The 25234-nt window shown below is 48.7% G+C and overlaps 1 protein-coding gene across 3 annotated transcripts in view; it reads left to right on the plus strand.

The window, feature by feature from the left end:
- The first annotated feature begins 840 nt into the window (after positions 1–840).
- The window catches only part of KLHL12 (kelch like family member 12), an 83553-nt gene continuing 59159 nt past the window's right edge, over positions 841–25234 (plus strand). For 2 of the 3 annotated variants that reach the window (XM_043533359.1, XM_007057902.4), the window contains exons 1-3: positions 841–1193; positions 13041–13194; positions 13763–13980. In XM_043533359.1, the coding sequence (XP_043389294.1) occupies positions 1011–1193; positions 13041–13194; positions 13763–13980 (555 nt within the window). In that variant the 5' untranslated portion in view covers positions 841–1010. The remainder of the gene's footprint in view (positions 1194–13040; positions 13195–13762; positions 13981–25234) is intronic. The other variant, XM_043533358.1, reaches the window with a different exon arrangement.

Here is a 25234-nt window from a genome sequence, read left to right on the forward strand (position 1 = left end):
CTTCAACTACCTGAAAGGGGGTTCCAAAGAGGATGGAGCTCAGCTGTTCTCAGTGGTAGCAGATGACAGAACAAGGAGCAATGGTCTCAAGTTGCAGTGGGGGAGGTCTAGGTTGGATATTAGGAAACACTGTTTCACCAGGAGGGTGGTGAAGCACTGGAATGGGTTCCCTAGGGAGGTGGTGGAATCTCCATCCTTAGAGGTTTTTAAGGCCCAGCTTGACAAAGCCCTGGCTGGGATGATTGAGTTGGGGATCGGTCCTGCTTTGAGCAGGGGGTTGGACTCCATACTTCCTGAGGTCCCTTCCCACCCTGATACTCTATGATTCTTTGATTCAGTTGACAGTGTTTGCAGCACGTGGGGGGAAACAGTTCAGCTTACACTGGACCATGACTGGCCGGGGCCGGGGCCGGGGCCGGGGCGGAACGAAACGGCCTGCACGGGGCGAGGGCCCACTGCGCTTTACAGCGGGACGGGATACGCGCATCGCACAGGATGACGCTGCACCTCCGGCCAATTGCACCACGCACGCGGTCAGCGCAGCACGCGGCCCGCGAGGCTTCGCCTCCCACGGGGCACCGCGGCAGCTGACTGTGTCGCGGGGCTCGGGGTTCCAAAGCCCCCGTTTCCCGCTGCCCGCGGACGGCCAGTGTGCAGAGCGTAGGCACGTACCGCAGCCCCGCGGCGCTGGCAAGGCTCCCGCTCCGCGCCCGAGCGACCCCCGCACCGGAAACCCCGCACGGCGGGGGTCTGCGGCGGGGCAAGAGCACAGGGTTCCGTTGCTGGGTAACGAAGGGCGGGGTCTACGCGGGGTGACGTCACCAGCGTGCGCCGGCGCCCAGAGCTGGCGGTTGGCGCGGCGGAGGCGGCCGGGCCCTGCCGAGCAGCCTCGGGTGCGCCGCTGCCCCCCGTTCCGTCTAGCGGGAGCGGGCCCGCTCCGGCCTCCGCGCGGGGCTCCCCTCAGCCGAGCCCGGCCCAGGGCCGCCGGGACCCGCCCGGCCGGCGCCGCCATGGCCCCCAAGGACGTCATGACCAACTGCCACGCCAAGTCCATCCTGAACGCCATGAACGCGCTGCGGCGGAGCGGCACGCTGTGCGACGTGACCCTGCGCGTGCAGCGCCAGGCCTTCGCCGCGCACCGCATCGTGCTGGCGGCCTGCAGCGACTACTTCTGCGCCATGTTCACGAGCGAGGTAGGGCGCGCGCCGCCCCGCTCCCGGCCTGGCTGCGCGGGGCCGGCGCTGAGCGCGTCCCCCGCGCGGCGCCAGGGGAGCGCCAGGCGCCCGTCCTGCTGCAGCCGAGGCGGCTCTTGCCCCAAGAGCCAACAGCCTGGGGGACCGCGCAGAGCGGGCTGGCTCAGGGTCATACAACAGGTCCCCGGCAGAACCACGAGCAGACCATAGCGCTGAGCTCCAGGCCCAGCTCCCTATCCACGCGGCCAGGCTCTTCTTCGTAATATTTGATAATGATTTACACTAATTGCACATTCTTCCTTTGCACAGTGCTGAAAGGAGGTCACGTTTGGCTGCTGTTTGGCTCAGATTGTTAAAAAGCAGGAGCTGTCTGTGGCTTTGGTTCAAGCTTAATGCTGTAGCAAACAGAAAAAACATGGAGGGGGCAGTGAGGGATTGTGGAACTGGGTTTGTAAAAGATACGTTTGTGTTGAGAAGATAATTTCCTTTTTCTAGTAGCCTCTGAGTTGGTATGGAGAGAGCGGGCTGAAGCAAACTGAGATTCTGTCTCCCTACAATGCCAGTAGCCTTGTCTGGGGATACCATTCTCCCCGGATCTTCGCAAAAGATGTAAATAGGTGCATGCCTTTACCTTATGCTTCCTCATTTTCGCGATTTTCAGTTTTGCATTATTGTCCTTCAGCAACCTTGGCTGCCTTTTATCAAGTGTCTGTGTAGATGAATATGTGATTTTAAAAAAAATTGTAGTGAACTTATTGCTGGTAGGTGTGCAGGATTCACTTTGCTGGAGACTGAAGCTTTTTATCCACCAATACTCACAACATGGGCAGCAAGCAATGCAAACTTCCCTGTCTACTAGCCCCTAACTCCCTGTCAGTGCAATTTAGCCCTTATCAGAGGGACCACATCTAGCAGTAGCACAGTCAGTCCTTGGGACCTTTGCTGAGGTTGCCAATAAGGGCCAATGGCAGCAGTGATTAGTGTGCATTAGGAACTAGGCTGAGACCATTTCTCCTTGACCCCCACAACACACCTTTCAAGATCCATGTGTCCTATACATGCCTATCACAACATGTGGTGTACCTCACCCAGCATACTAAGGGTATGTCTACACTGCAATTAAAAACCCGCGGCTGGCCTGTGCCAGCTGATTTGAGCTCATGGGCCTTGGGCTAAGGGGCTGTTTAATTGCAGTGTAAATGTTTAGGCTGGAGCCCAGACCCTAGGACCTTGTCAGGTGGGAGGGTCCCAGAGCTTGGGCTGAAACCCATGCTGGACCATCTACACTGCAGTTAAACAGCACCTTAGCCTGAGGCCCATGAGCCAAAGTCAGCTGGTATGGGTCAGCTGCAAGTGTCTAATTACAGCGTAGACATATCCTAAATACCCCAAAAACTATGTGGGTGAAACGAAACAAACTCTCAAATGAACTCTCACAGGGCAGGTCTGTACTTAAAATGCTGCATCAGTGCAGCTGCACCGCTGTAGCAGTTAAGTGAAGACCTTTCTATGCTAACAGGAGAGCTGCTCCCAGCAGTGTAGTTAATCCACTTCTGTTAGGCGGTAGCTATGTTGATGGGAGAAGCTCTCCTGTTAACATAGCACTGTCTACATAAGGGGTTAAGTCAATATAACTACGTTGCTCGGGGTGTGGATTTTTTGTAGTTATACCAATATAAGTCTGTAGTGTAGACCTGGCCACAGAAATATGAAAATACAAAAACACCATATTACTCGTGTGTGGACACTCACAAAATGATCATTCCATACCTGACCTCTCAGAAGAAACCTGCACGACATCTTCAAAAGATGAGCCTGGGAGCTTACATTCATAATTTTGCTAGATACTAAAAATCATGAACTCAATAAAGACATTGTTGTAATGAGCTGTAAATCCAGTCTGTAATCCACTAACCCACTTTTGTCCTACCACTGCAAAGTGTTAACTGTTCACTTCACCTTGAATGGTCTCTTGCAACATGTTAACTCCTTTCTTTAACAATGTGTTCCATCTTGTATTAAGCTGTGGTATTCTGAGTACCTTTTCCAGACCTGAAGAAGAGTGCTGTGTAAGGGTATGTCTACACTATGAAGTTAGGTCGAATTTATAGAAGTTGATTTTTTAGAAATCGATTTTATACAGTTGATTGTGTGAGTCCCCACTTAAGACCATTAAGTCGTGGCAGTGTGTCCACAGTACCGGGGCTAGCATCGACTTCCAGAGCATTGCACTGTGGGTAGCTATCCCGCAGTTCCCGCAGTCTCCGCCGCCCATTGGAATTCTGGGTTGAGATCCCAATGCCTGATGGGGCAAAAACATTATCACGGGTGGTTCTGGGTACGTCGTCAGCCCCCTCCCCTTCCCCGATGAAAGCAATGGCAGACAATCATTTTGTCCCTTTTTTCCTGGGTTACCTGTGCAGACGCCATACCACAGCAAGCATGAAGCCCGCTCAGCTCACTGAAACTGTACGTGTCCTGGGTGCTGGCAGACACGGTACTGCTACACAGCAGCAGCTTATTGCCTTGTGGCAGCAGACGGTGCAGTACGACTGGTAGCTGTCGTCGTCTCCTGGGTGCTCTTGGCTAACCTCGGTGAGGTCGGTCGGGGGCGCCTGGGCAGACATGAGTACTCCTGGCAGACCTCGGACATAAATGGGAATGACTCCAGGTCATTCTCTTCTTGACTTTCATCTCATGGAGATTCAGCCTGCCTAGAAATGATGATAGCTACAGTCGTACTGCACCGTCTGCTGGCGAGCACCCAGGAGACAATGACGGCTAGCAGTCATACTGCACCGTCTGCTGCCAGCCTACCCCTTGCTCCCCCCTCCCTTCCTCAGTCAAAGCAACGGCCGACAATAGTTTCACGCCTTTTTCCGTTCGGGTACCATATTGCTGTCAGCAGCATCATCCACCCGCTGCTTCCGCTGCCACTCTGTTCTCCTGCAGACGCCATACCACGGCAAGCATGGAGCCCGCTCAGATCACCGCGGCAGTTATGAGAGTTGTAAACAGCACGTGCATTATTCAGCGGTATATGCAGAACCAGCACCTGCAAAAGCAGGCGAGGAGGTGACGGCAGCGCGGTGAGGAGAGTGATGAGGACATGGACACAGACTTCTCTCAAAGTATGGGCCTCGGCAATGTGGACATCATGGTGGTAATGGGGCAAGTTCATGCCGTGGAACGCTGATTCTGGGCCCGGGAAACAAGCACAGACTGGTGGGACCGCATAGTGTTGCAGGTCTGGGACGATTCCCAGTGGCTGCGAAATTTTCACATGCGTAAAGGCACTTGCATGGAACTTTGTGACTTGCTTTCCCCTGCCCTGAAGCGCAAGAGTACCAAGATGAGAGCAGCCCTCACAGTCGAGAAGCGAGTGGCAATAGCCCTGTGGAAGCTTGCAACGTCAGACAGCTACCGGTCAGTTGGGAATCAATTTGGAGTGGGCATATCTACTGTGGGGGCTGCTGTGATCCAAGTAGCCAACGTAATCAAAGATCTGCTGATATCAAGGGTGGTGACCCTGGGAAATGTGCAGGTCATAGTGGATGGCTCTGCTGCAATGGGATTGCCGAAATGTGGTGGGGCGACAGACGGAACCCATATCCCTATCTTAGCACTGGACCACCAAGGCAGCGAGTATGTGAACCGCAAGGGGTACTTTTCAATGGTGCTGCAAGCACTGGTGGATCACAAGGGACGTTTCACCAACATCAACGTGGGATGGCCGGGAAAGGTACATGACGCTCTCATCTTCAAGAATTCTGGTCTGTTTCAACAGCTGCAGCAAGGGACTTTCTTCCCAGACCAGAAAATAACCTTTGGGGATGTTGAAATGCCTGTAGTTCTCCTTGGGGACTCAACCTACCCCTTAATGCCATGGCTCATGAAGCCAGACACAGGCAGCCTGGTCAGTAGTCAGGAGCTGTTCAACTATAGGCTGAGCAAGTGCAGAATGGTGGTAGAATGTGCCTTTGGACATTTAAAAGCTCACTGGCGCAATTTACTGACGCGGTTAGACCTCAGCGAAACCAATATTCCCATTGTTATTACTGCTTGCTGTGCGCTCCGCAATATCTGTGAGAGTAAGGGGGAGATGTTTATGGCGGGGTGAGAGGTTGAGGCAAATCGCCTGGGCACTGATTACACGCAGCCAGACACCAGGGTGGTTAGAAGAGTACAGGAGGGCACGGTGCGTATCAAAGAAGCTTTGAAAACCAGTTTCATTACTGGCCAATCTACGGTGTGACAGTTCTATTTGTTTCTCCTTGATGAAAACCCGCCCCCTTGGTTCACTCTACTTCCCTGTAAGCCAAACGCCCTCTCCTCCCGCCTTCGATCACCGCTTGCAGAGACAATAAAGTCATTGTTGTTTCAAATTCATGCATTCTTTATTAATTCATCACACAAATAGGGGGATAACTGCCAAGGTAGCCCAGGAGGGGTGGTGGAGGAGGGAAGGACAAGGCCGCACAGCACTTTAAAAGTTTAAAACTTATTGAATGCCAGCTTTCTGTTGCTTGGGCAGTCCTCTGGGATAGAGTGCTGGGTGCCCGGAGGGCCCCCCCCCACCGCGTTCTTGGGCGTCTGGGTGTGGAGGCTATGGAACTTGGGGAGGAGGGTGGCTGGTTACACAGGGGCTGTAGCGACTGTCTGTGCTCCTGCCTTTCCTGTAGCTCAACCGTACACCGGAGCATATCAGTTTGATCCTCCAGTAGCCTCGGCATTGACTCCTGCCTTCTGTCAGCAAGCTGACGCCACCTATCATCTTCAGCCCGCCACCTGTCCTCGTGTTCATATTGTGCTTTCCTGGACTCTGACATTGCTTGCCTCCACGCATTCTGCTGGGCTCTTTCAGTGTGGGAGGACAGCATGAGCTCAGAGAACATTTCATCGCGAGTGCGTTTTTTTCGCCTTCTAATCTTCGCTAGCCTCGGGGATGGAGATGATAGTGTGAGCGTTGAAACATTTGCAGCTGCGGGAGGGGGAAAAAGGGAGAGTAGTAGTTAAAAAGACACATTTTAGAGAGCATTGGGTAGACTCTTTCACGGTGAACCTTGTTGTTAACATTACATAGCACATGTGCATTTGGTACAAGGTTGCACTTTGCCTCTTATGTTGAGGGTCTGCCTGTTTGGTGTGAGACATAACACATGCTCGGCTGGGCAACAGAATTCGGCTTGCAAGCAGCCATGGTAAGACAAAGGGTTTCGGCTTCTTCAACCTTCATAACATGTAGGAATGGTTTCAAAGAGCAGCGCCCTCCTTTCCCATACCAAGCAGCCGTTGGGTTGGCCCTTTAAAATGGGTTGGCAATTTAAAAGAAGGGGCTGCAGTTTTCAGGTTAAGGTGCAGCACAAACCGAAATAACTCCCCCCACACCCAATTCTCTGGGATGATCGCTTCACCCCCTCCCCCCACCACGTGGCTAACAGTGTGGATGATTTCAGCCACAGGCACACGGACTTATAAAGCAAGGTCAGTTCCTCACACTGAATGTCTTAAGGATCTTCCTTCAACAGGGTATCAAGACAGAAAGAAGCATGGTGATGCAGTGGCTTATAATTTCTCTTATGGAAGGTCAATGTTAAGATAAATGTTTTTGTGGTATTGAAAGTGCCAAAATGAAGCAGAGTTTGGTTGTCCTTGAATAAAAATCTCACCTGATATCCAGGCGGTATAGTTCAAGCAGGTTGTAGGTGCTGTTCTTGACATCTGGGCATTGAGTTACTACCACTGTGTTATGAAATGGTAGCTATTGCTACCTTCTCATGATTAAAATTGCTAGTGAGTATTTCAGACCCCAGCTTTCCCCAACTGCCCTACTTCCCAGTCCACAAGCAGAGGCTTCAAAATTGGTAGATTTGGTTTGGGGCAAGGAAGAATTTTGTATGGAAAATGAGTGTGGGGAGCAGACTAGGAAGTCTTTGCACCTTGGGTCACTTTCCTGGCATCCCTAGTCCCCCTTCAGATCCTATCTCATTGCTTTGCTTCCTGTACCTATACCATCCTCTGCAGACCTGCTAAGATCATAAAATCATAGAATATCAGGGTTGGAAGGGACCTCAGGAGGTCATCTAGTCCAACCCCAGGCTCAAAGCAGGACCGATCCCCAATTAAATCATCCCAGCCAGGGCTTTGTCAAGCCTGACCTTAAAAACTTCTAAGGAAGGAGATTCCACCACCTCCCTAGGTAATGCATTCCAGTGCTTTACCACCCTCCTAGTGAAAAAGTTTTTTCCTAATATCCAACCTAAATCTCCCCCACTGCAACTTGAGACCATTACTCCTTGTTCTGTCATCTGCTACCACTGAGAACAGTCTAGAGCCATCCTCTTTGGAACCTCCTTTCAGGTAGTTGAAAGCAGCTATCAAATCCCCCCTCATTCTTCTCTTCCGTAGACTAAACATCCCCAGTTCCCTCAGCCTCTCCTCATAACTCGTGTTCCAGTCCCCTAATCATTTGTGTTGCCCTCCGCTGGACTCTTTCCAATTTTTCCACATCCTTCTTGTAGTGTGGGGCCCAAAACTGGACACAGTACTCCAGATGAGTCCTCACCAATGTCGAATAGAGGGGAACGATCACATCCCTCGATCTGTTGGCAATACCCCTACTTATACATCCCAAAATGCCATGGGCCTTCTTGGCAACAAGAGCACACTGTTGACTCATATCCAGCTTCTCGTTCACTGTAACCCCTCGGTCCTTTTCTGCAGAACTGCTGCCGAGCCATTCGGTCCCTAGTCTGTAGCGGTGCATGGGATTCTTCTGTCCTAGGTGCAGGACTCTGCACTTGTCCTTGTTGAACCTCATCAGATTTCTTTTGGCCCAATCCTCCAATTTGTCTAGGTCCCTCTGTATCCTCTCCCTCCCCTCCAGCGTATCTACCTCTCTTCCCAGTTTAGTGTCATCTGCAAACTTGCTGAGGGTGCAATGCACACCATCCTCTAGATCATTTATGAAGATATTGAACAAAACTGGCCCGAGGACTGACCCTTGGGGCACTCCACTTGATACCGGCTGCCAACTAGACATGGACCCATTGATCACTACCCGTTGAGCCCGACAATCTAGCCAGCTTTCTATCCGCCTTATAGTCTGTTCATCCCGCCCATACTTCTTTAACTTGCTGGCAAGAATACTGTGGGAGACCGTGTCAAAAGCTTTGCTAAAGTCAAGGAACAACACGTCCACTGCTTTCCCTTCATCCACAGAACCAGTTATCTCGTCATAGAAGGCAATTAGATTAGTCAGGCATGACTTGCCCTTGGTGAATCCATGCTGACTGTTCCTGATCACTTTCCTCTCCTGTAAGTGCTTCAGAATTGATTCCTTGAGGACCTGCTCCATGATTTTTCCAGGGACTGAGGTGAGGCTGACTGGCTTGTAGTTCCCAGGATCCTCCTTCTTCCCTTTTTTAAAGATGGGCACTACATTAGCCTTTTTCCAGTCGTCCGGGAATTCCCCCGATCACCATGGAATTTCAAAGATAATGGCCAATGGCTCTGCAATCACATCCGCCAGCTCCTTTAGCACTCTCGGATGCAACGCATCCGTCCCCATGGACTTGTGCACGTCCAGCTTTTCTAAATAGTCCTGAACCACTTCTTTCTCCACAGAGGGCTGGCCACCTCCTCCCCATGCTGTGCTGCCCAGTGCAGCAGTCTGGGAGCTGACCTTGTTCGTGAAGACAGAGGCAAAAAAAGCATTGAGTACATTAGCTTTTTCCACATCCTCTGTCACTAGGTTGCCTCCCTCATTCAGTAAGGGGCCCACACTTTCCTTGACTTTCTTCTTGTTGCTAACATATCTGAAGAAACCCTTCTTGTTACTTTTAACATCTCTTGCTAGCTGCAACTCCAGGTGTGATTTGGCCTTCCTGATTTCACTCCTGCATGCCCGAGCAATATTTTTATACTCATCCCTGGTCATTTGTCCAATCTTCCACTTCTTGTAAGCTTCTTTTTTGTATTTAAGATCAGCAAAGATTTCATTGTTAAGCCAAGCTGGTCGCCTGCCGTATTTACTATTCTTTCTACACATCGGGATGGTTTGTCCCTGTAACCTCATTAAGGATTCTTTAAAATACAGCCAGCTTATTTTACTTGTTTACTTCCTGCTTATTTCAGGATGTTTACAGAAGTTGGAGAGGTATAGGAAAAGTATAGTGCTTGGGGACAGTGAGGTCACAAGATGGGAGAGTCACTCTTTCCTCCTTTTAACGAGCATGGTCGACAACTCTGTCTAGTTCACTGTGGAGGGGGTGTGAGCTTTGATTCTTCAAAGCGTTGGCCCAAGTGCAGCACCATTCCTGCACTCTCCTCAGGAGCAGAGGGGGAATGGCTCTGTTCTTTTTTGAGCAATGTTCCATCTGACTATACTCTCTTCTCTATCCAAACAGCTATCACCTGCTGCCTCAGCACTCCCTCAGCACCATCTTCAGATTTTCATGTTTGGCTTTCCCTCTTCCACTCTTCTCAGTTTCCCATTCTCATCCTTGGTGACCTCGATCTCCAAATTGATACCCCTCTGCTCCACACCTGACTACTTGTCCTCCTGTCTTTATGATTTTAAACCATGATGTAGCTTGCTCACTTACCAAAATGACCACTCACCTGATTTTGTTTTCACTAAAAGCTGTTCCTTCTTGATTTCCCTGTATCCAAAGGCTTCTTCAATCAAAAAATCTGTCCTGGTAAAGAAGGGATGTGAAAGCAGCAATTTTATCAAATGGAAAAAGAGAAAGTTGATAGTAGTGATTTGATAGTAAATTAGCAGTTATACAGTGCAGACCATTGATAAGGCAGAAAGTGAAAGCATGAATGAAAAAAATGTGCAGTAAGATGTTAGTTGGCTAATTTATAATCCATTTGACAGATCTCAAAAAGTAACTAATTGCATCCGATGAAGTGAGCTGTAGCTCACAAAAGCTTATGCTCAAATAAATTGGTTAGTCTCTAAGGTGCCACAAGTACTCCTTTTCTTTTTGCGAATACAGACTAACACGGCTGTTACTCTGAAACCTAAATGGAGACTCATCATCTGAAAACATTTTTAATAGTAAGTGTAACTAACTTTTCTAGGGACATGCTGGATTCTTCATCTCTTGGAGTCTTTAAATCAGGAATGGATGTTTGTTTCTAAAAGACATGCTGTAACTCACAAGAAGTTATGGGCTTAAAGTCCTGCACTTAGGAAGGAAGAATCCCATGCACCGCTACAGGCTGGGGACCGACTGGCTAAGCAACAGTTCTGCAGAGAAGGATCTGGGGATTACAGTGGATGAGAAATCAGCAGTGTGCCCTTGTTGCCAAGACAGCCAGCGGCATATTGGGCTGCATTAGTAGGAGCATTGCTAGCAGATAGAGGGAAGTGATTATTCCCCTCTATTAGGCACTGGTGAAGCTACACCTGGAGTATTGTGTCCAGTTTTGTCCCCCTACTACAGAAGGGATGTGGACAAATTGGAGAGAGTCCAGCGGAGGGCAACGAAAATGATTAGGGGGCTGAGGCACATGACTTACGAGAAGAGGCTGAGAGAACTGGGGTTATTCAGTCTGCAGAAGAGAAGAGCGAGGGGGGATTTGATAGCAGCCTTCGACTACCTGACTGGGGGGGACGAAAAAGGGTGGAGCTAGGCTGTTCTCAGTGGTGGCAGATGACGGAACAAGAAGCAATGGTCTCAAGTTGCAGTAGGGGAGGTCTAGGTTGGATATTAGGAAACACTATTTCACTAGGAGGGTGGTGAAGCACTGGAATGGGTTACCTAGGGAGGTGGTGGAATCTTCATCCTTAGAGGTTTTTAAGGCCTGGCTTGACAAAGCCCTGCCTGGGATGATTTAGTTGGTGTTGGTCCTGCTTTTAGCAGGGGATTGGACTAGATGACTTCCTGAGGTCTCTTCCAACCCTAATATTCTATGATGTGGGAATCACTGGGTAAAGTTCTCTGGCCTGGCCTCTGCAGGAGGTCAGACTAAATGATTTTAGTGGTGCCATCTGGCCTTAAGTTTTATGAATCCTCTTTCTCAGACTGCCAGTCTCATTGTATATGATCCACTCACCTTCTACATCCCACTTCTCTATAATCCTCAGGCTGTTGACTTCTTACACTCTTCTTACCCTCTTTCTTTTGCACCCTCATTCTGCTTTCTCCATCACCTTTGACTCCTGTTCCCCTCTCTTCTACTGTAAAGTGCATCCCAGTAACCCACAGCACTGGCTCAGTCTGTTTACTCCACTCCTGCGTTGCCTGCACCTTCACAGGAAGTCCCAGGACTGCACTGATTTCCTCCACTACTGGATTATTTTCTTCTCCTTCAACTCTGGCAGTTCCGTGGCCAAGCAACAATCCTTCCTTACTGAATCCTTATCCATAACTGTTTAATCTCATCTTTGACAAGAGAAGCTCAGGTGCTTTTCTCTGAATCATACACGTCGAGTACTGACACTGCCACCTTTAGCCATATACAGGCTTCAGGAAAAAAAATCTACTTCAGAAGTCACATCCTGAAGACCTCATTAAGGGCCTGTGCATGCTGACAGGAGATCCTCAACAGCTTGCAGGAGCAGGCTTTGTGGTTCTGTATGCTAGCCATTTATCTAAGAGTCAATAGAAACAGAGTCATCAGGTTTACAATAGAGACTTGAAACCAATTATAAACTGAAGCACAATCTCAGTATTTCACCTGCACACACATGAGTACTGTGGCTTCTCGGAGTTTAATATGTCCACAGTTGATGGATCCTTTAAAGCCCTTAGAAAAAATATTTGATCCAAAATAACACCTCTTACAAAATAACAAAAGGAAGATGGAAGGTTGGCATTGCTAAGTGGGCCAGAGTTAAGGTTAACTGGGTACCTTAACTGTGCATTTCTCTATTTTCATATGTTTTTCATGCAAGTTTAACCTTGGCTCTGAAATTCCTGGCTTTTTAGTAGAACTATGAAGTTCTTGTAAGGATTTTTATCCTTAAATTACTGATCTGTCCCTTCAATCTTAACTCTAGCTTAATGGAACTTTTTGTGTGGTGTGTTTATAAAGACAGGCATGAGATGGTTGCTCCACACAACCCATAATGTGTCAGGCAGCCAGTCCAAGGGGAAGAGTTGGGGGGAACTCTCCTTCCCTCCTCGCTTCTGCGTGTCAGATGACACAGGTGCTGACTTTTTATTTTTCGCAGTGGGTGCTCTACCCCAGGCCCCACTCCTGCTTGGCTTCTTCCCCAAGGTACTGCCCTTGCTCCACCTCTTCCTGCCCAGCCCCCTCCCCTAAGGCCTCCTGCCTGCCCGCTGCTCCCTCCTCTCTGCCCCCGATGACCCTCCCCCCGCCTGCCCACCCACTGTCCCTTCTCTCTGCCCCCTCCCCCAGATGCTCACCAAATAGCTGATCAGGCGGCCAGCACCAGGGCGAAACCACTGTGGATAGTGGGTGCTGAGCACTGCCTTATTTTTTTCCCTGGGTGCTTGAGCCCTGGAGCACCCACGGAGTCTTCGCCTATGCCAGGTGATGTTAGTGAGTCTGCTGTTCATCTTAGGTTAAATACCACCCATTAAGCTTCTGTTGTGTCAAATCTCATCTGGCTTCTTCCAAAATACAGTTTCCCTGAGGCATCCTTCTACACAAAAGAAACACTTATGCTGTCTTCTCTACACACGTGTGTATGCGCGCACGCACACATGCTGAATTCTCCAAGGGAATTCCTTCATCTCTATCTTTTCCCTTTTTACATACACTGAAAAGGCAGAGTACTCTGCAGGGACAACTTTTAAGAGCAAGCACTGGGTTTTTGGTCTGACCTCTGGAAAATAAACCATTATTTCCCTTGCTTTTAATTTGTAGCTTTCAGAAAAAGATAAACCATATGTGGATATCCAAGGGTTGACAGCCTCTACTATGGAAATCCTGCTGGACTTTGTGTATACAGAAACGGTTCATGTGACGGTAGAAAATGTCCAGGAATTGCTCCCAGCAGCATGTCTGCTTCAGCTGAAAGGTAATTGCAAACCAATTAACCATGCAGATTGTACAGTTGATGCTGTTTAGGGCTCTGGAATGTCTGACTTGTAAGTAAAGGAAAGATTGCAGAAAGCAGAATAGGGTGCTGGGCTGTTTCCAGACCCAAGTCTTTTTGTGTTGAAATTGCATAATAGCCGTTTGTCAAATGTGCTGCTGTATGTACTCTGTTCTCACTGATAAGAAAGTTTAACCCTCGTGGAGAAATGGTGATAAAACAAATAATTGTCCCAGGACATCTCTCACTCTAAGGTCTTATAGATCCCCGAGCTCTGTAAGGCTTCCTTTTGAGTCTCTCCTATATTTGTCAAGTTATTTTTAATATGTATAAATAGTCAGTGGTCTAAACATACTGTCTGTTGCTTTATTTTTTCCTGGCCTCTGAAGAAATGTTTGCCTATATGCCTCTTTGTGTGTGCATACCTCTAAGCAAGGTTTTGGGGTTGACATTTCAATATAGACTAGAGCTTGGTTTTCTAAATTACTTTCCAAAGCAGGGATTGGATAGCAGAAGTGCATGAGCTCACTCACTCATCTCATTTCTATAGGTGTGAAGCAGGCTTGTTGTGAGTTCTTGGAAAGCCAGCTGGATCCATCAAACTGTTTGGGCATCCGAGATTTTGCTGAGACACACAACTGCGTTGATCTAATGCAGGCAGCAGAGGTCTTCAGCCAGAAACACTTCCCAGAGGTGGTTCAGCATGAAGAGTTCATCCTCTTAAATCAGGAAGAGGTGGAAAAGCTCATCAAATGTGATGAAATTCAGGTAAAGGTAGCAGGATTTGTTGTGCAAATCAGTGAGAGCAAAATACTGCTTGAAAACAAAGCAAATAACGGTATGTCTAGCCCTCTTCCATTTCCCCCACATTGGTTAGTTCATAAAACTCTTAGAATGGCTATCAGGCAGGCTTTGAATGCTCTACTGAAATCTGCTTCTTACTGAATCAGCTGCATATTCTGAAACTGACAGGTGGAGTGTAACCTCCCTTCTGCAGCAAGGTAGCTGTCATTGGAACATGGAGAATGAAACATTGGTTACTGTGTTCGTTACTAACTGTTATGAAAAGACCAGTACTACAAACCAAAACCAAATTAGTTACAATCAAGGAGAAAGGCCAAGACACAACAGACATGGGGGATATTTCTCTCTGGTGTAGAACAGAAATCGTGAACTCTGGCCTGGGCTTAACAGTGGGTGATCAGCTGGGTTAACAGTTGTAGTTACAAAAATAGTTACAATGGAATATATTTATTAGGCATCAGGTTATGCTTAGGCCAGTGTTGATTATTGTTAGGATAGTGCTTGTGGATTCTGCTTTCATCTCCAGTGCGTTCTGTACAGGCAGGAAATATCTCACTCTTCCAGAGTGAGATACCTTCCTTGCCTGTCAAATAGGTTACTGTAGTTAAAATCGTCAAGTGACCTGTGCCCCACACTACAGGGGAAGGTGAAAAAATCCCAGGGTTACTGCCAATTTGACCTAGGGGGGAAATTCCTTTTCCACCCCAAATATGGTGATCAGGTAGACCCTGAGCATGTGGGTGAGACCCACCAACCAACTACCTGGGAAAGAATTTTTTGTAATAACTCTGAGCCTTCCCCATCTAGGGTCCATCTCCGGAGATATTTGTTAATAACAGTCGCAGATGATCCATATGCCATTGTAGGCTACCTCATTGTACCATCCTCTACATAAATTTATCAAGCTCAGTCTCGAAAGAGGTTAGGTTTTTGCCCTCACTACTTTTCTTGGAAGGCTGTTCCAGAACTTCACTCCTCTGATGCTTAGAAACCTTTGTCTAGTTTCAAGCCTAAACTTGTTGTTGGGCAGTGTATATCCCTTTGTTCTTGTGCCATCAATGGCCCTTAAACACCAGGGAGGGAGAGGAGTTGTTATCCTTCTGATAGCAATTATATCTCCCCTCTAGCTTTGTTTTATTAGGCTAAACCAGCCAACCTTCTTAAGTCTCCTCTCATAAAGTAGGTTTTCCTTTCCTCTGATCATCCTAGTAGCCCTTTCCGGCACCTGTTCCAGTTTGAATTCATCTTTCTTATACATAGGAGACCAGAATTGCACACAGTTTTCCAGATGAGGTGTCATCAGTGCCTTGTATAATGGCAATGACACTTCCCTGTCTCTTCTAGAAATACCTCACCTGATGCATCCTAGGATTGTAATAGCCTTTTTCATGGCTGTATCACATTAGTGATTCATAGTCATTCTGTGATCAACCAGTCCATCCAGGTCTTTTTCCTGCTCTGTCGCTTGCAACTGATAAGTCCCCAGCTTGTAGCAAAAACTCCTGTTGTTAATCCCTAAATGCATGATCTTGCACTTTCCACTATTAAATTTCATCCCATTTCTATTACTTAGCTTTCAAGGTTCTCCAAATCTTGTATGATATTCCGGTCCTTCTCCATATTGGCAGTACCTCCAATTTTGTGTCATCTGCAAAGTTTATTAGTACACTCCCGCTTTCTGTCAAGGTCATTTCAGTTTACCAGTATCCTCCTTTCTGTGGGCACCAGAACTGGACACAGTATTTCAGCAGCAGTCACATCGGTGCCAAGGACAGAGGTAAAATAATCATTCTTCTCCTACTTGAGATTCCCCTGTTTATGCATCCAAGGATTGTATTAGCCCAGGGGGTCTCAAACTCAATTTACCTTAGGGCCAGTGCCAGTCCTCAAATGCTCCCAGTGGGCCAATAACGTAACTGAAGATGGTGTTCACGCCTCCTCCCAGCCTGTTTCCCACCCTTTTCCCTCACTCCCTTGGCCTCATGCCGCCCTGGCTGACTCTGCCCGGTGACTAGTGACGCTGCCTCCATGGCTGACCTTGCCCAGCAACTAGTGATGGTATGTCTGTCCCTCTCCCCCAGCCAATGGGAGGTGGGGCGGTGGGGGCGGCGCCTGCAGCAGACAGCTGGCAGCATGGCTGCATTATTCTCTCCTCTGTGGCTCCGCCAGCAACAGGAGGGATAGGGTACTGCTTGCAGGGAGCCAAGTTGAATGACACCTTGCCAAGTGCAACCCCTGGGAGGGTCCCAGGAGCAGCAGGATGGAGCAATGTTGAGGGGACGGGCATGTAAATCTCTCCTGCCGCTCCCCTCCTGCCTCACTCTCCCGGCCGGCAGCCATGAGGGCTGGATGAAAAAACTTTTTTAAAAGTTTCCATGGCCCTCAGTGGGGAGGTTCTCGGGCCGCAGATGGCCCGCGGGCCTGGACTTTGAGACCTCTGTATTAGCCCCTTTGGCCTTAGAATTACACTAGGAGCATATGTTCTTCGAGTGATTGCTCATGTGCATTCCAGTAGGTGTGTGCGTGCGTCGCATGCACGATCGTTGGAAGGTTTTTCCCCTAGCGGTACCCGTCGGGTCAGTTGTGGAGACCCCTGAAGTGGCACCTTATGGCAGTGTATATAGGTCCCTGCTGACCCGCCGCCAGCTCAGTTCCTTCTTACCGCCAGTGACAGTTGTTGGAGCAGCTCAGTCTCTTGCATTCGTAAGTGCCTACATAGTGGTTCCCTTTTCTTAGTTGTTAGTTCATTATATAGTAGTTAGTTGGACTTACTTTTGGGGAGCTTCTGCCCCGCTCTAGTTTCCCCAGGCACCAGGGGAAAGGCGTGCGAGAGGTGGCAAAACCTATGCCCACAGGCGATCCGCATGCTGCCTGTCTCAAGTGCCTAGGACAAGGCCATCAGACAGATAAGTGCCCAATTTGCAGGAGTTTCAAACCCAGGGCTAAGAGAGAGCTGGACTATTGTTTGAAGCGCCTCCTGAAGGAGTCGGCCCTCTGTCCACAGCTGGCACCAGAAGCGGCACCGGCATCATCAGTGCACAGCGCCCCGGCCTCGGTGTGGGATGTCCTGGCACTGAGGAAGGGTTCCTCGAAGGAGCTCCAGCAACGCTCCCCAACTTGTAAGGCCAGTGCCATGCGGCACTGCTCGCAGTCCCTGGTGCTGCATAAGAAAAAGAAGGCATATAGGGGCCGTTCCCCCCATCAAGAAGCCGCGAGGGGACTCCAGCGGGACACCCACGGTCTGGGCCTCAAGACCTGGCACCATTGACTCCGGCCCCAACAGGAGGCCTGTTGAGTCTGGTGCTGGTGGAATTCCTGACTCGGGAGCATTGGGAGGACGAATTCGAGCTTCCATTCACGCTGGACACCTATGAGGCAGCACAGGACCGTATTGCCATGACAGCGCAGTCCCTGGCCCCACAGGTGCAGGCTCAGGCACTGACTGAAATATCTATGCTGGCACTGCATGTGGCTGCGGCACCGCCCCGGTTCATCATCGTGATAAGCCTGTGATGTTATGGCACCGCTCACCATCTCCCCGATACCGTTCCCCAGCTCCGTCCCCCCATGGTCAGGCACAAACTACTCATCCGAGTCAGACACCGAGTCTTCTGTCTCTAGACGCAGCCACTACTGTTCCCGGTCCTGGCACCGGTCCCAGCACTGCAGACTGATGGAACCATGAGGACTGGTGGTTGCCTGGCTACTCCAATGGCAGGGCCTAGTTCAATGGCCCTTTTTGACCCCTTGGGCCTACCATCAGGCTCAGGGTCAGGGCTCCAGGCTGACATCGGTGGCATCTGAACCCCGTGGTGCCCCCTCCCCCCGCCGCAAGCAACATCGCTGGCTTGCCACACCCCCAGGGCTCCTGAGGACCCTGCACGAGACAGGGACTCTGGGCTGTCACGCTCAGGCTCAGTTCTCAAACCAGCACCATCAGTGACACTAGAGCCACCTCCAGTCACAGGAGGCTCCGAAGTACCTGACTCAGCCTCCAGAGAGCCGGAAGGGCAGGAGACCCTGTCCCATGGGCCTCCTCCTTGCTAGACGAGGCAGTGGCAGGCACCACCACCACCCTACCGCGATGGATACCAAGGGACACCAGGACCTCCTTAGAAGGTTGGCCCTAAATCTCAATCTCCAGGCAGAGGAGGTCATGGAGGACTCTGACCCGATGGTGGACATCCTTGCCCCTGAAGGTCCTTCTAGGGTGGCCTTGCCCCTCATAAGAACGATCCAAAACACCAGGTGCTCTGGCAGACCCAGGCCTCTATACTATCCACCACTAAAGGGGTGGAAAGATGCTATTTTGTGCTGCAGAACGGGTACGGTCACTTTTTTTTTTCACCCACCCCCAATTTGGGACTCTGGTGGTCGATGCTGCAAACCACAAAGAGAGGCAAGGACAGCTGGGTCCCGCACCTAAGTCACAGGACGCTAAGAAGCTGGACCTTTTCAGCCGGAAGGTCTACTCGTCCAGGGGGCTCCAGCTTTGAGTGGCCAGCCAGCAAGCAGTACTCAGCCGCTATGCTTTCACCTCTTGGAGCTCTTTGGCACAGGTATACAGGCCAGGCAGGGACCCTTTGGATGCAATAGTTATCCTCCACCCTCGCATTCTCGGGTCTCTCCGCTGGTGGCTGCAACCACAAGTGGTCTGTGCAGGAGTACCCTTTGCCAAACCCCAACCTTGCTATCCCTGGTCACAGACGCCTCGGCGCTTGTTTAGGGAGTGCACCTGGGCAATATCAGAACTCAAGGCCTATGGTCCCACACAGAATTATCACTGCATATCAACGTAAGGGAGCTGAGGGCGGTTCGTCTGGCATGTCAGGCATTCCAGGCCCACCTGCAGGGTGCATGTGTGTCAGTGCTGACGAACAACACTGCAGCAGTGTTCTATATAAACAAACAGGGTGGTGCTCGCTCCTCTCCCCTGTGCCAGGAAGCCCTTGAGCTGTAGGATTTTTGTATCTCCCACACGATACTCCTAGAGGCATCCCACCTTCCAGAGCGCAAAACGAACTAGCCGATCGCCCCAGACGTTCATTTCACGGTCACGAATGGTCCCTCAGGCTGGACATCGCACACTTGATTTTCCAGAGGTGGGGTTCTCCCCACATCGTCCTGTTCGCGACGTGGAACAACAGGAAGTGCCAGCGGTTCTGTTTTTCTGAACCACAGCTCAGGCTCCATCGTGGACGCCTTTCATGGACGAGTCACCTGCTGTACTCATTCCCGCCCTTCCCTCTCATACACAAAGTCCTCTTCAAGACTTGCCAAGATGGGGCTTCCTTGATCCTCGTAGTGCCAGCGTGGCCCCACCAGCACTGTTTCACCATGTTGATGAACCTCTCAGTGGACAGGCCAGTGGTGCTTCCTGTATGCCTGACCCTAATCACACAGGACCACAGCCATCTGCAACACCCCAATCTGGAGTCCCTCTACTTCATGGTGTGGAAACGCCATGGCTGAACTCTTTTGAGCTTCATTATTCAGACCCAGGTCCTGCTGGGAAGTAGGAAGCCCTCTACTAGTGCCACGTACCTGGCAAAGTAGAAGCATTTTTCCATCTGGTCTCGACAAAGGGGAAGCGAACCACACCACAGCTAGCGTCAGTTCCCCTTGTTTTGGACTACCTGTTATACCTTAAGCAGCAGGGGTTGGCAATATCCTCTCTCAGGGTACACCTTGCTGCCATTTCGGCTTTTCACCCGGGAGCAGCGGGTGGGTCAGTCTTTAGTAATCCCATGGTGTGCAGGTTTCTCAAGGGCTTAGACAGACTTTATCCCCAGGTATGACGGCCCATTCCCCAGTTGGATCTTAACCTAGTCCTGTCCGTACTCATGGGGACCCCCTTTCGAGCCCATGGCAACCTGCCCTCTGTCCTACTTCTCCTGGAAGGTGGACTTTCTGGTGGCCATAACCTTGGCCAGAAGGGTATCCGAGCTCAGAGCGCTGACTTCCGAGCCTCCCATATGGTATTTTATAAAGACAGGGTGCAGCTCTGCCCCCACCCTGCGTTTCTGCCAAAGATAATCTTCCAGTTTCATGTGAACCAAGACCTATTTTTACTTAGGTTCTTCCCTAAGACCCATGCCAGTAACAGAGAGTATATGTTCCATTCCCTGGATGTTAGGCGTCCCCTAGCATTCTACATTGAGCGCACAACGCCATTTTGTAAGTCATTGCAGCTCTTTATTGCAGTCGCAGAAAGGTTGAAGGGGCTCCCGATCTCGTCCCAGCGCATTTCATCACGGATCACGTCCTGTATCAGGACTTGCTATGACCTGGCAAAACTTCCAGCCCCTCCGCTTATGGTGCACTCCACGAGAGTGCAGGCGTCATCTGCAGCATTCCTGGCTCAGGTCCCTATCCAGGGCATATGCATGGCAGCAACATGGTCTTCCATCCACATCTTCATGTCCCACTACACCATTACCCAGCAGGCGAGGGACGATGTAGCCTTTGGCAGGGCAGTCCTGCACTCAAGTCAAGGCATAATGCATCCACTGCTTTCCCCTCATCCACAGAGCCAGTTATCTCATCATAGAAGGCAGTTAGGTTAGTCAGGCATGACTTGCCCTTGGTGAATCCATGCTGACTGTTCATAGAATCATAGAATATCAGGGTTGGAAGGGACCTCAGGAGGTCATCTAGTCCAACCCCCTGCTCAAAGCAGGACCAATCCCCAATTAAATCATCCCAGCCAAGGCTTTGTCAAGCCTGACCTTAAAAACTTCCAAGGAAGGAGATTCTACCACCTCCCTAGGTAACGCATTCCAGTGTTTCACCACCCTCTTAGTGAAAAAGTTTTTCCTAATATCCAACCTAAACCTCCCCCACTGCAACTTGAGACCATTACTCCTTGTCCTGTCCTCTTCTACCACTGAGAATAGTCTAGAACCATCCTCTCTGGAACCACCTCTCAGGTAGTTGAAAGCAGCTATCAAATCCCCCCTCATTCTTCTCTTCCGCAGACTAAACAATCCCAGTTCCCTCAGCCTCTCCTCTTAAGTCATGTGTTCCAGACCCCTAATCATTTTTGTTGTCCTTCGCTGGATTCTCTCCAATTTATCCACGTCCTTCTTGTAGTGTGGGGCCCAAAACTGGACACAGTACTCCAGATGAGGCCTCACCAATGTCGAATAGAGGGGAACGATCACGTCCCTCGATCTGCTCGCTATGCCCCTACTTATACATCCCAAAATGCCATTGGCCTTCTTGGCAACAAGGGCACACTGCTGACTCATATCCAGCTTCTCGTCCACTGTAACCCCTATGTCCTTTTCTGCAGAACTGCTGCCTAGCCATTCGGTCCCTAGTCTGTAGCTGTGCATTGGGTTCTTCCATCCTAAGTGCAGGACCCTGCACTTATCCTTATTGAACCGCATCAGGTTTCTTTTGGCCCAATCCTCCAATTTGTCTAGGTCCCTCTGTATCCTATCCCTGCCCTCCAGCGTATCTACCACTCCTCCCAGTTTAGTATCATCCGCAAATTTGCTGAGAGTGCAATCCACACCATCCTCCAGATCATTTATGAAGATATTAAACAAAACCGGCCCCAGGACCGACCCCTGGGGCACTCCACTTGACACCGGCTGCCAACTAGACATGGAGCCATTGATCACAACCCGTTGAGCCCGACAATCTAGCCAACTTTCTACCCACCTTATAGTGCATTCATCCAGCCCATACTACTTTAACTTGCTGACAAGAATACTGTGGGAGACCGTGTCAAAAGCTTTGCTAAAGTCAAGAAACAATACATCCACTGCTTTCCCTTCATCCACAGAATCAGTAATCTCATCATAGAAGGCTATTAGATTAGTCAGGCATGACCTACCCTTGGTGAATCCATGCTGACTGTTTCTGATCACTTTCCTCTCGTGTAAGTGCTTCAGGATTGATTCCTTGAGGACCTGCTCCATGATTTTTCCAGGGACTGAGGTAAGGCTGACTGGCCTGTAGTTCCCAGGATCCTCCTTCTTCCCTTTTTTAAAGATTGGCACTACATTAGCCTTTTTCCAGTCATCCGGGACTTCCCCCGTTCGGCACGAGTTATCAAAGATAATGGCCAATGGCTCTGCAATCACATCCGCCAATTCTTTTAGCACTCGTGGATGCAACTCGTCCGGCCCCATAGACTTGTGCACGTCCATCTTTTCTAAATAGTCCCTAACCACCTCTTTCTCCACAGAGGGCTGGCCATCTACTCCCCATGTTGTGATGCCCAGCGCAGCAGTCTGGGAGCTGTCCTTGTTAGTGAAGACAGAGGCAAAAAAAGCATTGAGCACATTAGCTTTTTCCACATCCTCTGTCACTAGGTTGCCTCCCTCATTCAGTAAGGGGCCCACACTTTCCTTGGCTTTCTTCTTGTTGCCAACATACCTGAAGAAACCCTTCTTGTTACTCTTGACATCTCTTGCTAGCTGCAGCTCCAGGTGCGATTTGGTCCTCCTGATTTCATTCCTACATGCCCTACATGTTCCTGATCACTTTCCTCTCCTCTGAGTGCTTCAAAATGGATTCCTTGAGGACTTGTTCCATGATTTTTCCTGGGGCTGGAGTATTGTGTCCAGCTGTGGTCCCACCACTACAGGAGGGATGTGAACAAATTGGAGAGAGTCCAGCAGAGGGCAATGGAAATTATTAGGGGGCGGGGGCATATTACTTATGAGGAGGAGAGGCTGAGGGAACTGGGCTTATTTAGTCTGCAGAAGTGAAGAGTGAGGGGGGATTTGATCGCAGCCTTCAACTACCTGAAGGCGGGTTCCAAAGGGAATGGAGCTAGGCTGTTTTCAGTGGTGGCAGATGACAGAACAAGAAGCAATGGTCTCAAGTTGCAGTAGGGGAGGTCTCGGTTGGATATTAAGAAACACTATTTCACTGGGAGGGTGGTGAAGCACTGGAATGGGTTACCTAGGGAGGTGGTAGAATCTCCATCCTTAGAGGTTTTTAAGCCCAACCTTGACAAAGGCATGGCTGGGATGATTTAGTTGGTGTTGGTCCTGCTTTAAGCAGGGGATTGGACTAGGTGACCTCCTAAGGTCTCTTCTAACCCTAATATTTTATTCTGTGATTCTATCTATAATATGTAGGGGAAAACGCTGTATGATCATGTGGGACTTCAGTTTGAATGACATCTGCTGGAGGTCTCATGATGTTAATACTGAAACATCTTTGGAATTTCTAAACATTATAGATGGCAATATCCTAACTCTCAAAGTGTTGCAGCAAACATGGGGGAATTCTGTGTTAGACCTTGTCTTGATAGATAAAGAGGAACTGATCACAGAACTAAAAATTAATGGGTACCTTAAGTACCAGTGATCCTAAGTTCATCACATTTATAATGTGGAAGCAGAATAAAGTTCAAACCAGTTATATATACTCGGTGTTTTAATAGGGCCAAGTTCATAAAGTTGAAAATAATTATAAGATTGATCAGGTGGGAGGAAGAATTTAATCAGAAAAATATAAATGATAATTGGGAATCATTTAAGAACACATTACAAGATACCCCAAAAAATACAATCCTGTAACTGAGGACGAAGGCCACGCTGGTGAAAAAACTGACCTGGTTTAGAGAGGAAGTAAAGGTAGCTTGTAAAAAAATAAATATATAACAAATGGAAGAAAGGGGAAGTTGATAGTAATGAATATAAATCAGAAGTTGGGAATTGTAGAAAATTTATAAGGGATATAAGGAGATGTCTATGGCTAGCAGAATTAAGGACAATAGGGAATTTATTAAATATATTAGGAACAAAAACAATCCTGACTAATATTTCCATTACTAGATGGAAATGGTAAAATTATCAGTAATAATGCAGAAAAGTAGAAGTGTTCAATAAATATTTCTGTACTGTATATGGGGAAAAACGTGATATAATCTTATCATATGCTGCTGCTTAACCTCTTTTCATTCCATTAGTATCTCAGGAGGATGTGAAAGGGGGTTCCAAAGAGGATGGATCTAGACTGTTCTCAGTGGTAGCAGATGACAGAACAAGGAGTAATGGTCTCAAGTTTCAGTGGGGGAGGTTTAGGTTGGATATTAGGAAAAACTTTTTCACTAGGAGGGTGGTGAAACAGTGGAATGCGTTACCTAGGGAGGTGGTGGAATCTCCTTCCTTAGATATTTTTAAGGTCAGGCTTGACAAAGCCCTGGCTGGGATGATTTAGTGGGGGATTTGTCCTGCTTTGAGCAGGGGATTGGACTAGATGACCTCCTGAGGTCCCTTCCAACCCTGATATTCTATGATTCTGTGTGAAACAGAAGCTACTAAAGTTAGACATTTTGAAATGTAGGTCCAGATAGCTTGCATCCAAGAGTTTTAAGAGAGCTGGCTGAGGATCTTGCTGGATCATTAATGTTGATTTTCAATAAGTCTTGGAGAATTGGGAAAGTTCCAGAAGACCGAAAGACAGCTAATGTTGTGCCAGTTGTTATAAAAAGTAAACGGATGACCTTGATAATTATAGGCCTGTCAGTCTGACTCGATCCTGGGCAAGATAATGGAGTGGCTGATATGGGACTTAAGGGAGGGTAATGTAATTAGTGCACATCAACATGGGTTTTATGGAAAATAGATCCTGTCAAACTGACTTGATACCTTTTTTATAATGAGATTACAAGTTTGGTTGATAAAGGTAATTGTGTTGCCATAATAGACTTTTGTAAGGTGTTTGACTTGGTACCACACACAATATTGATTAAAAAACTGGAATGATATAAAAGAACATAACACACATTAAATGGATTAAAAATTGGCTGATATGGAATATTCATGAAGCAGGTGTTGCCAGTGTGGATCAGCAGGGATCAGTTCTTGGCCCTACGCTATTTAACATTTTTATCAGTGACCTGGAAGAAAACACAAAATCATCATTCATACAGTTTACAGATGACCCAAAAATAGGGGGAGTGGTAATAATGAAGGGGACAGGTTAGTGATTCAGAGCAGTTGGTATCACTTGCTAGATTGGGCGCAAGTGTAATATATATATGCGTGTGTGTTTGTTTTAATACAGTTAAATGTAAATGTGAACATCTAGAACAAATGATGTAGGCCATACTTACAGGATGGGGGGCTCTATCCCGGGAAGCAGTGACTGAAAAGATTTTGGGGATAATGATGTGAATATGAGCTCCCAGCATGATGCTGTGATCAAAAGAGCTAATGCAATCTTGTGATATATGAACAAGAGAATCTTG

The sequence above is a fragment of the Chelonia mydas genome, chromosome 21, assembly GCF_015237465.2.
Source record: "Chelonia mydas isolate rCheMyd1 chromosome 21, rCheMyd1.pri.v2, whole genome shotgun sequence".
Taxonomy (NCBI): domain Eukaryota; kingdom Metazoa; phylum Chordata; order Testudines; family Cheloniidae; genus Chelonia; species Chelonia mydas.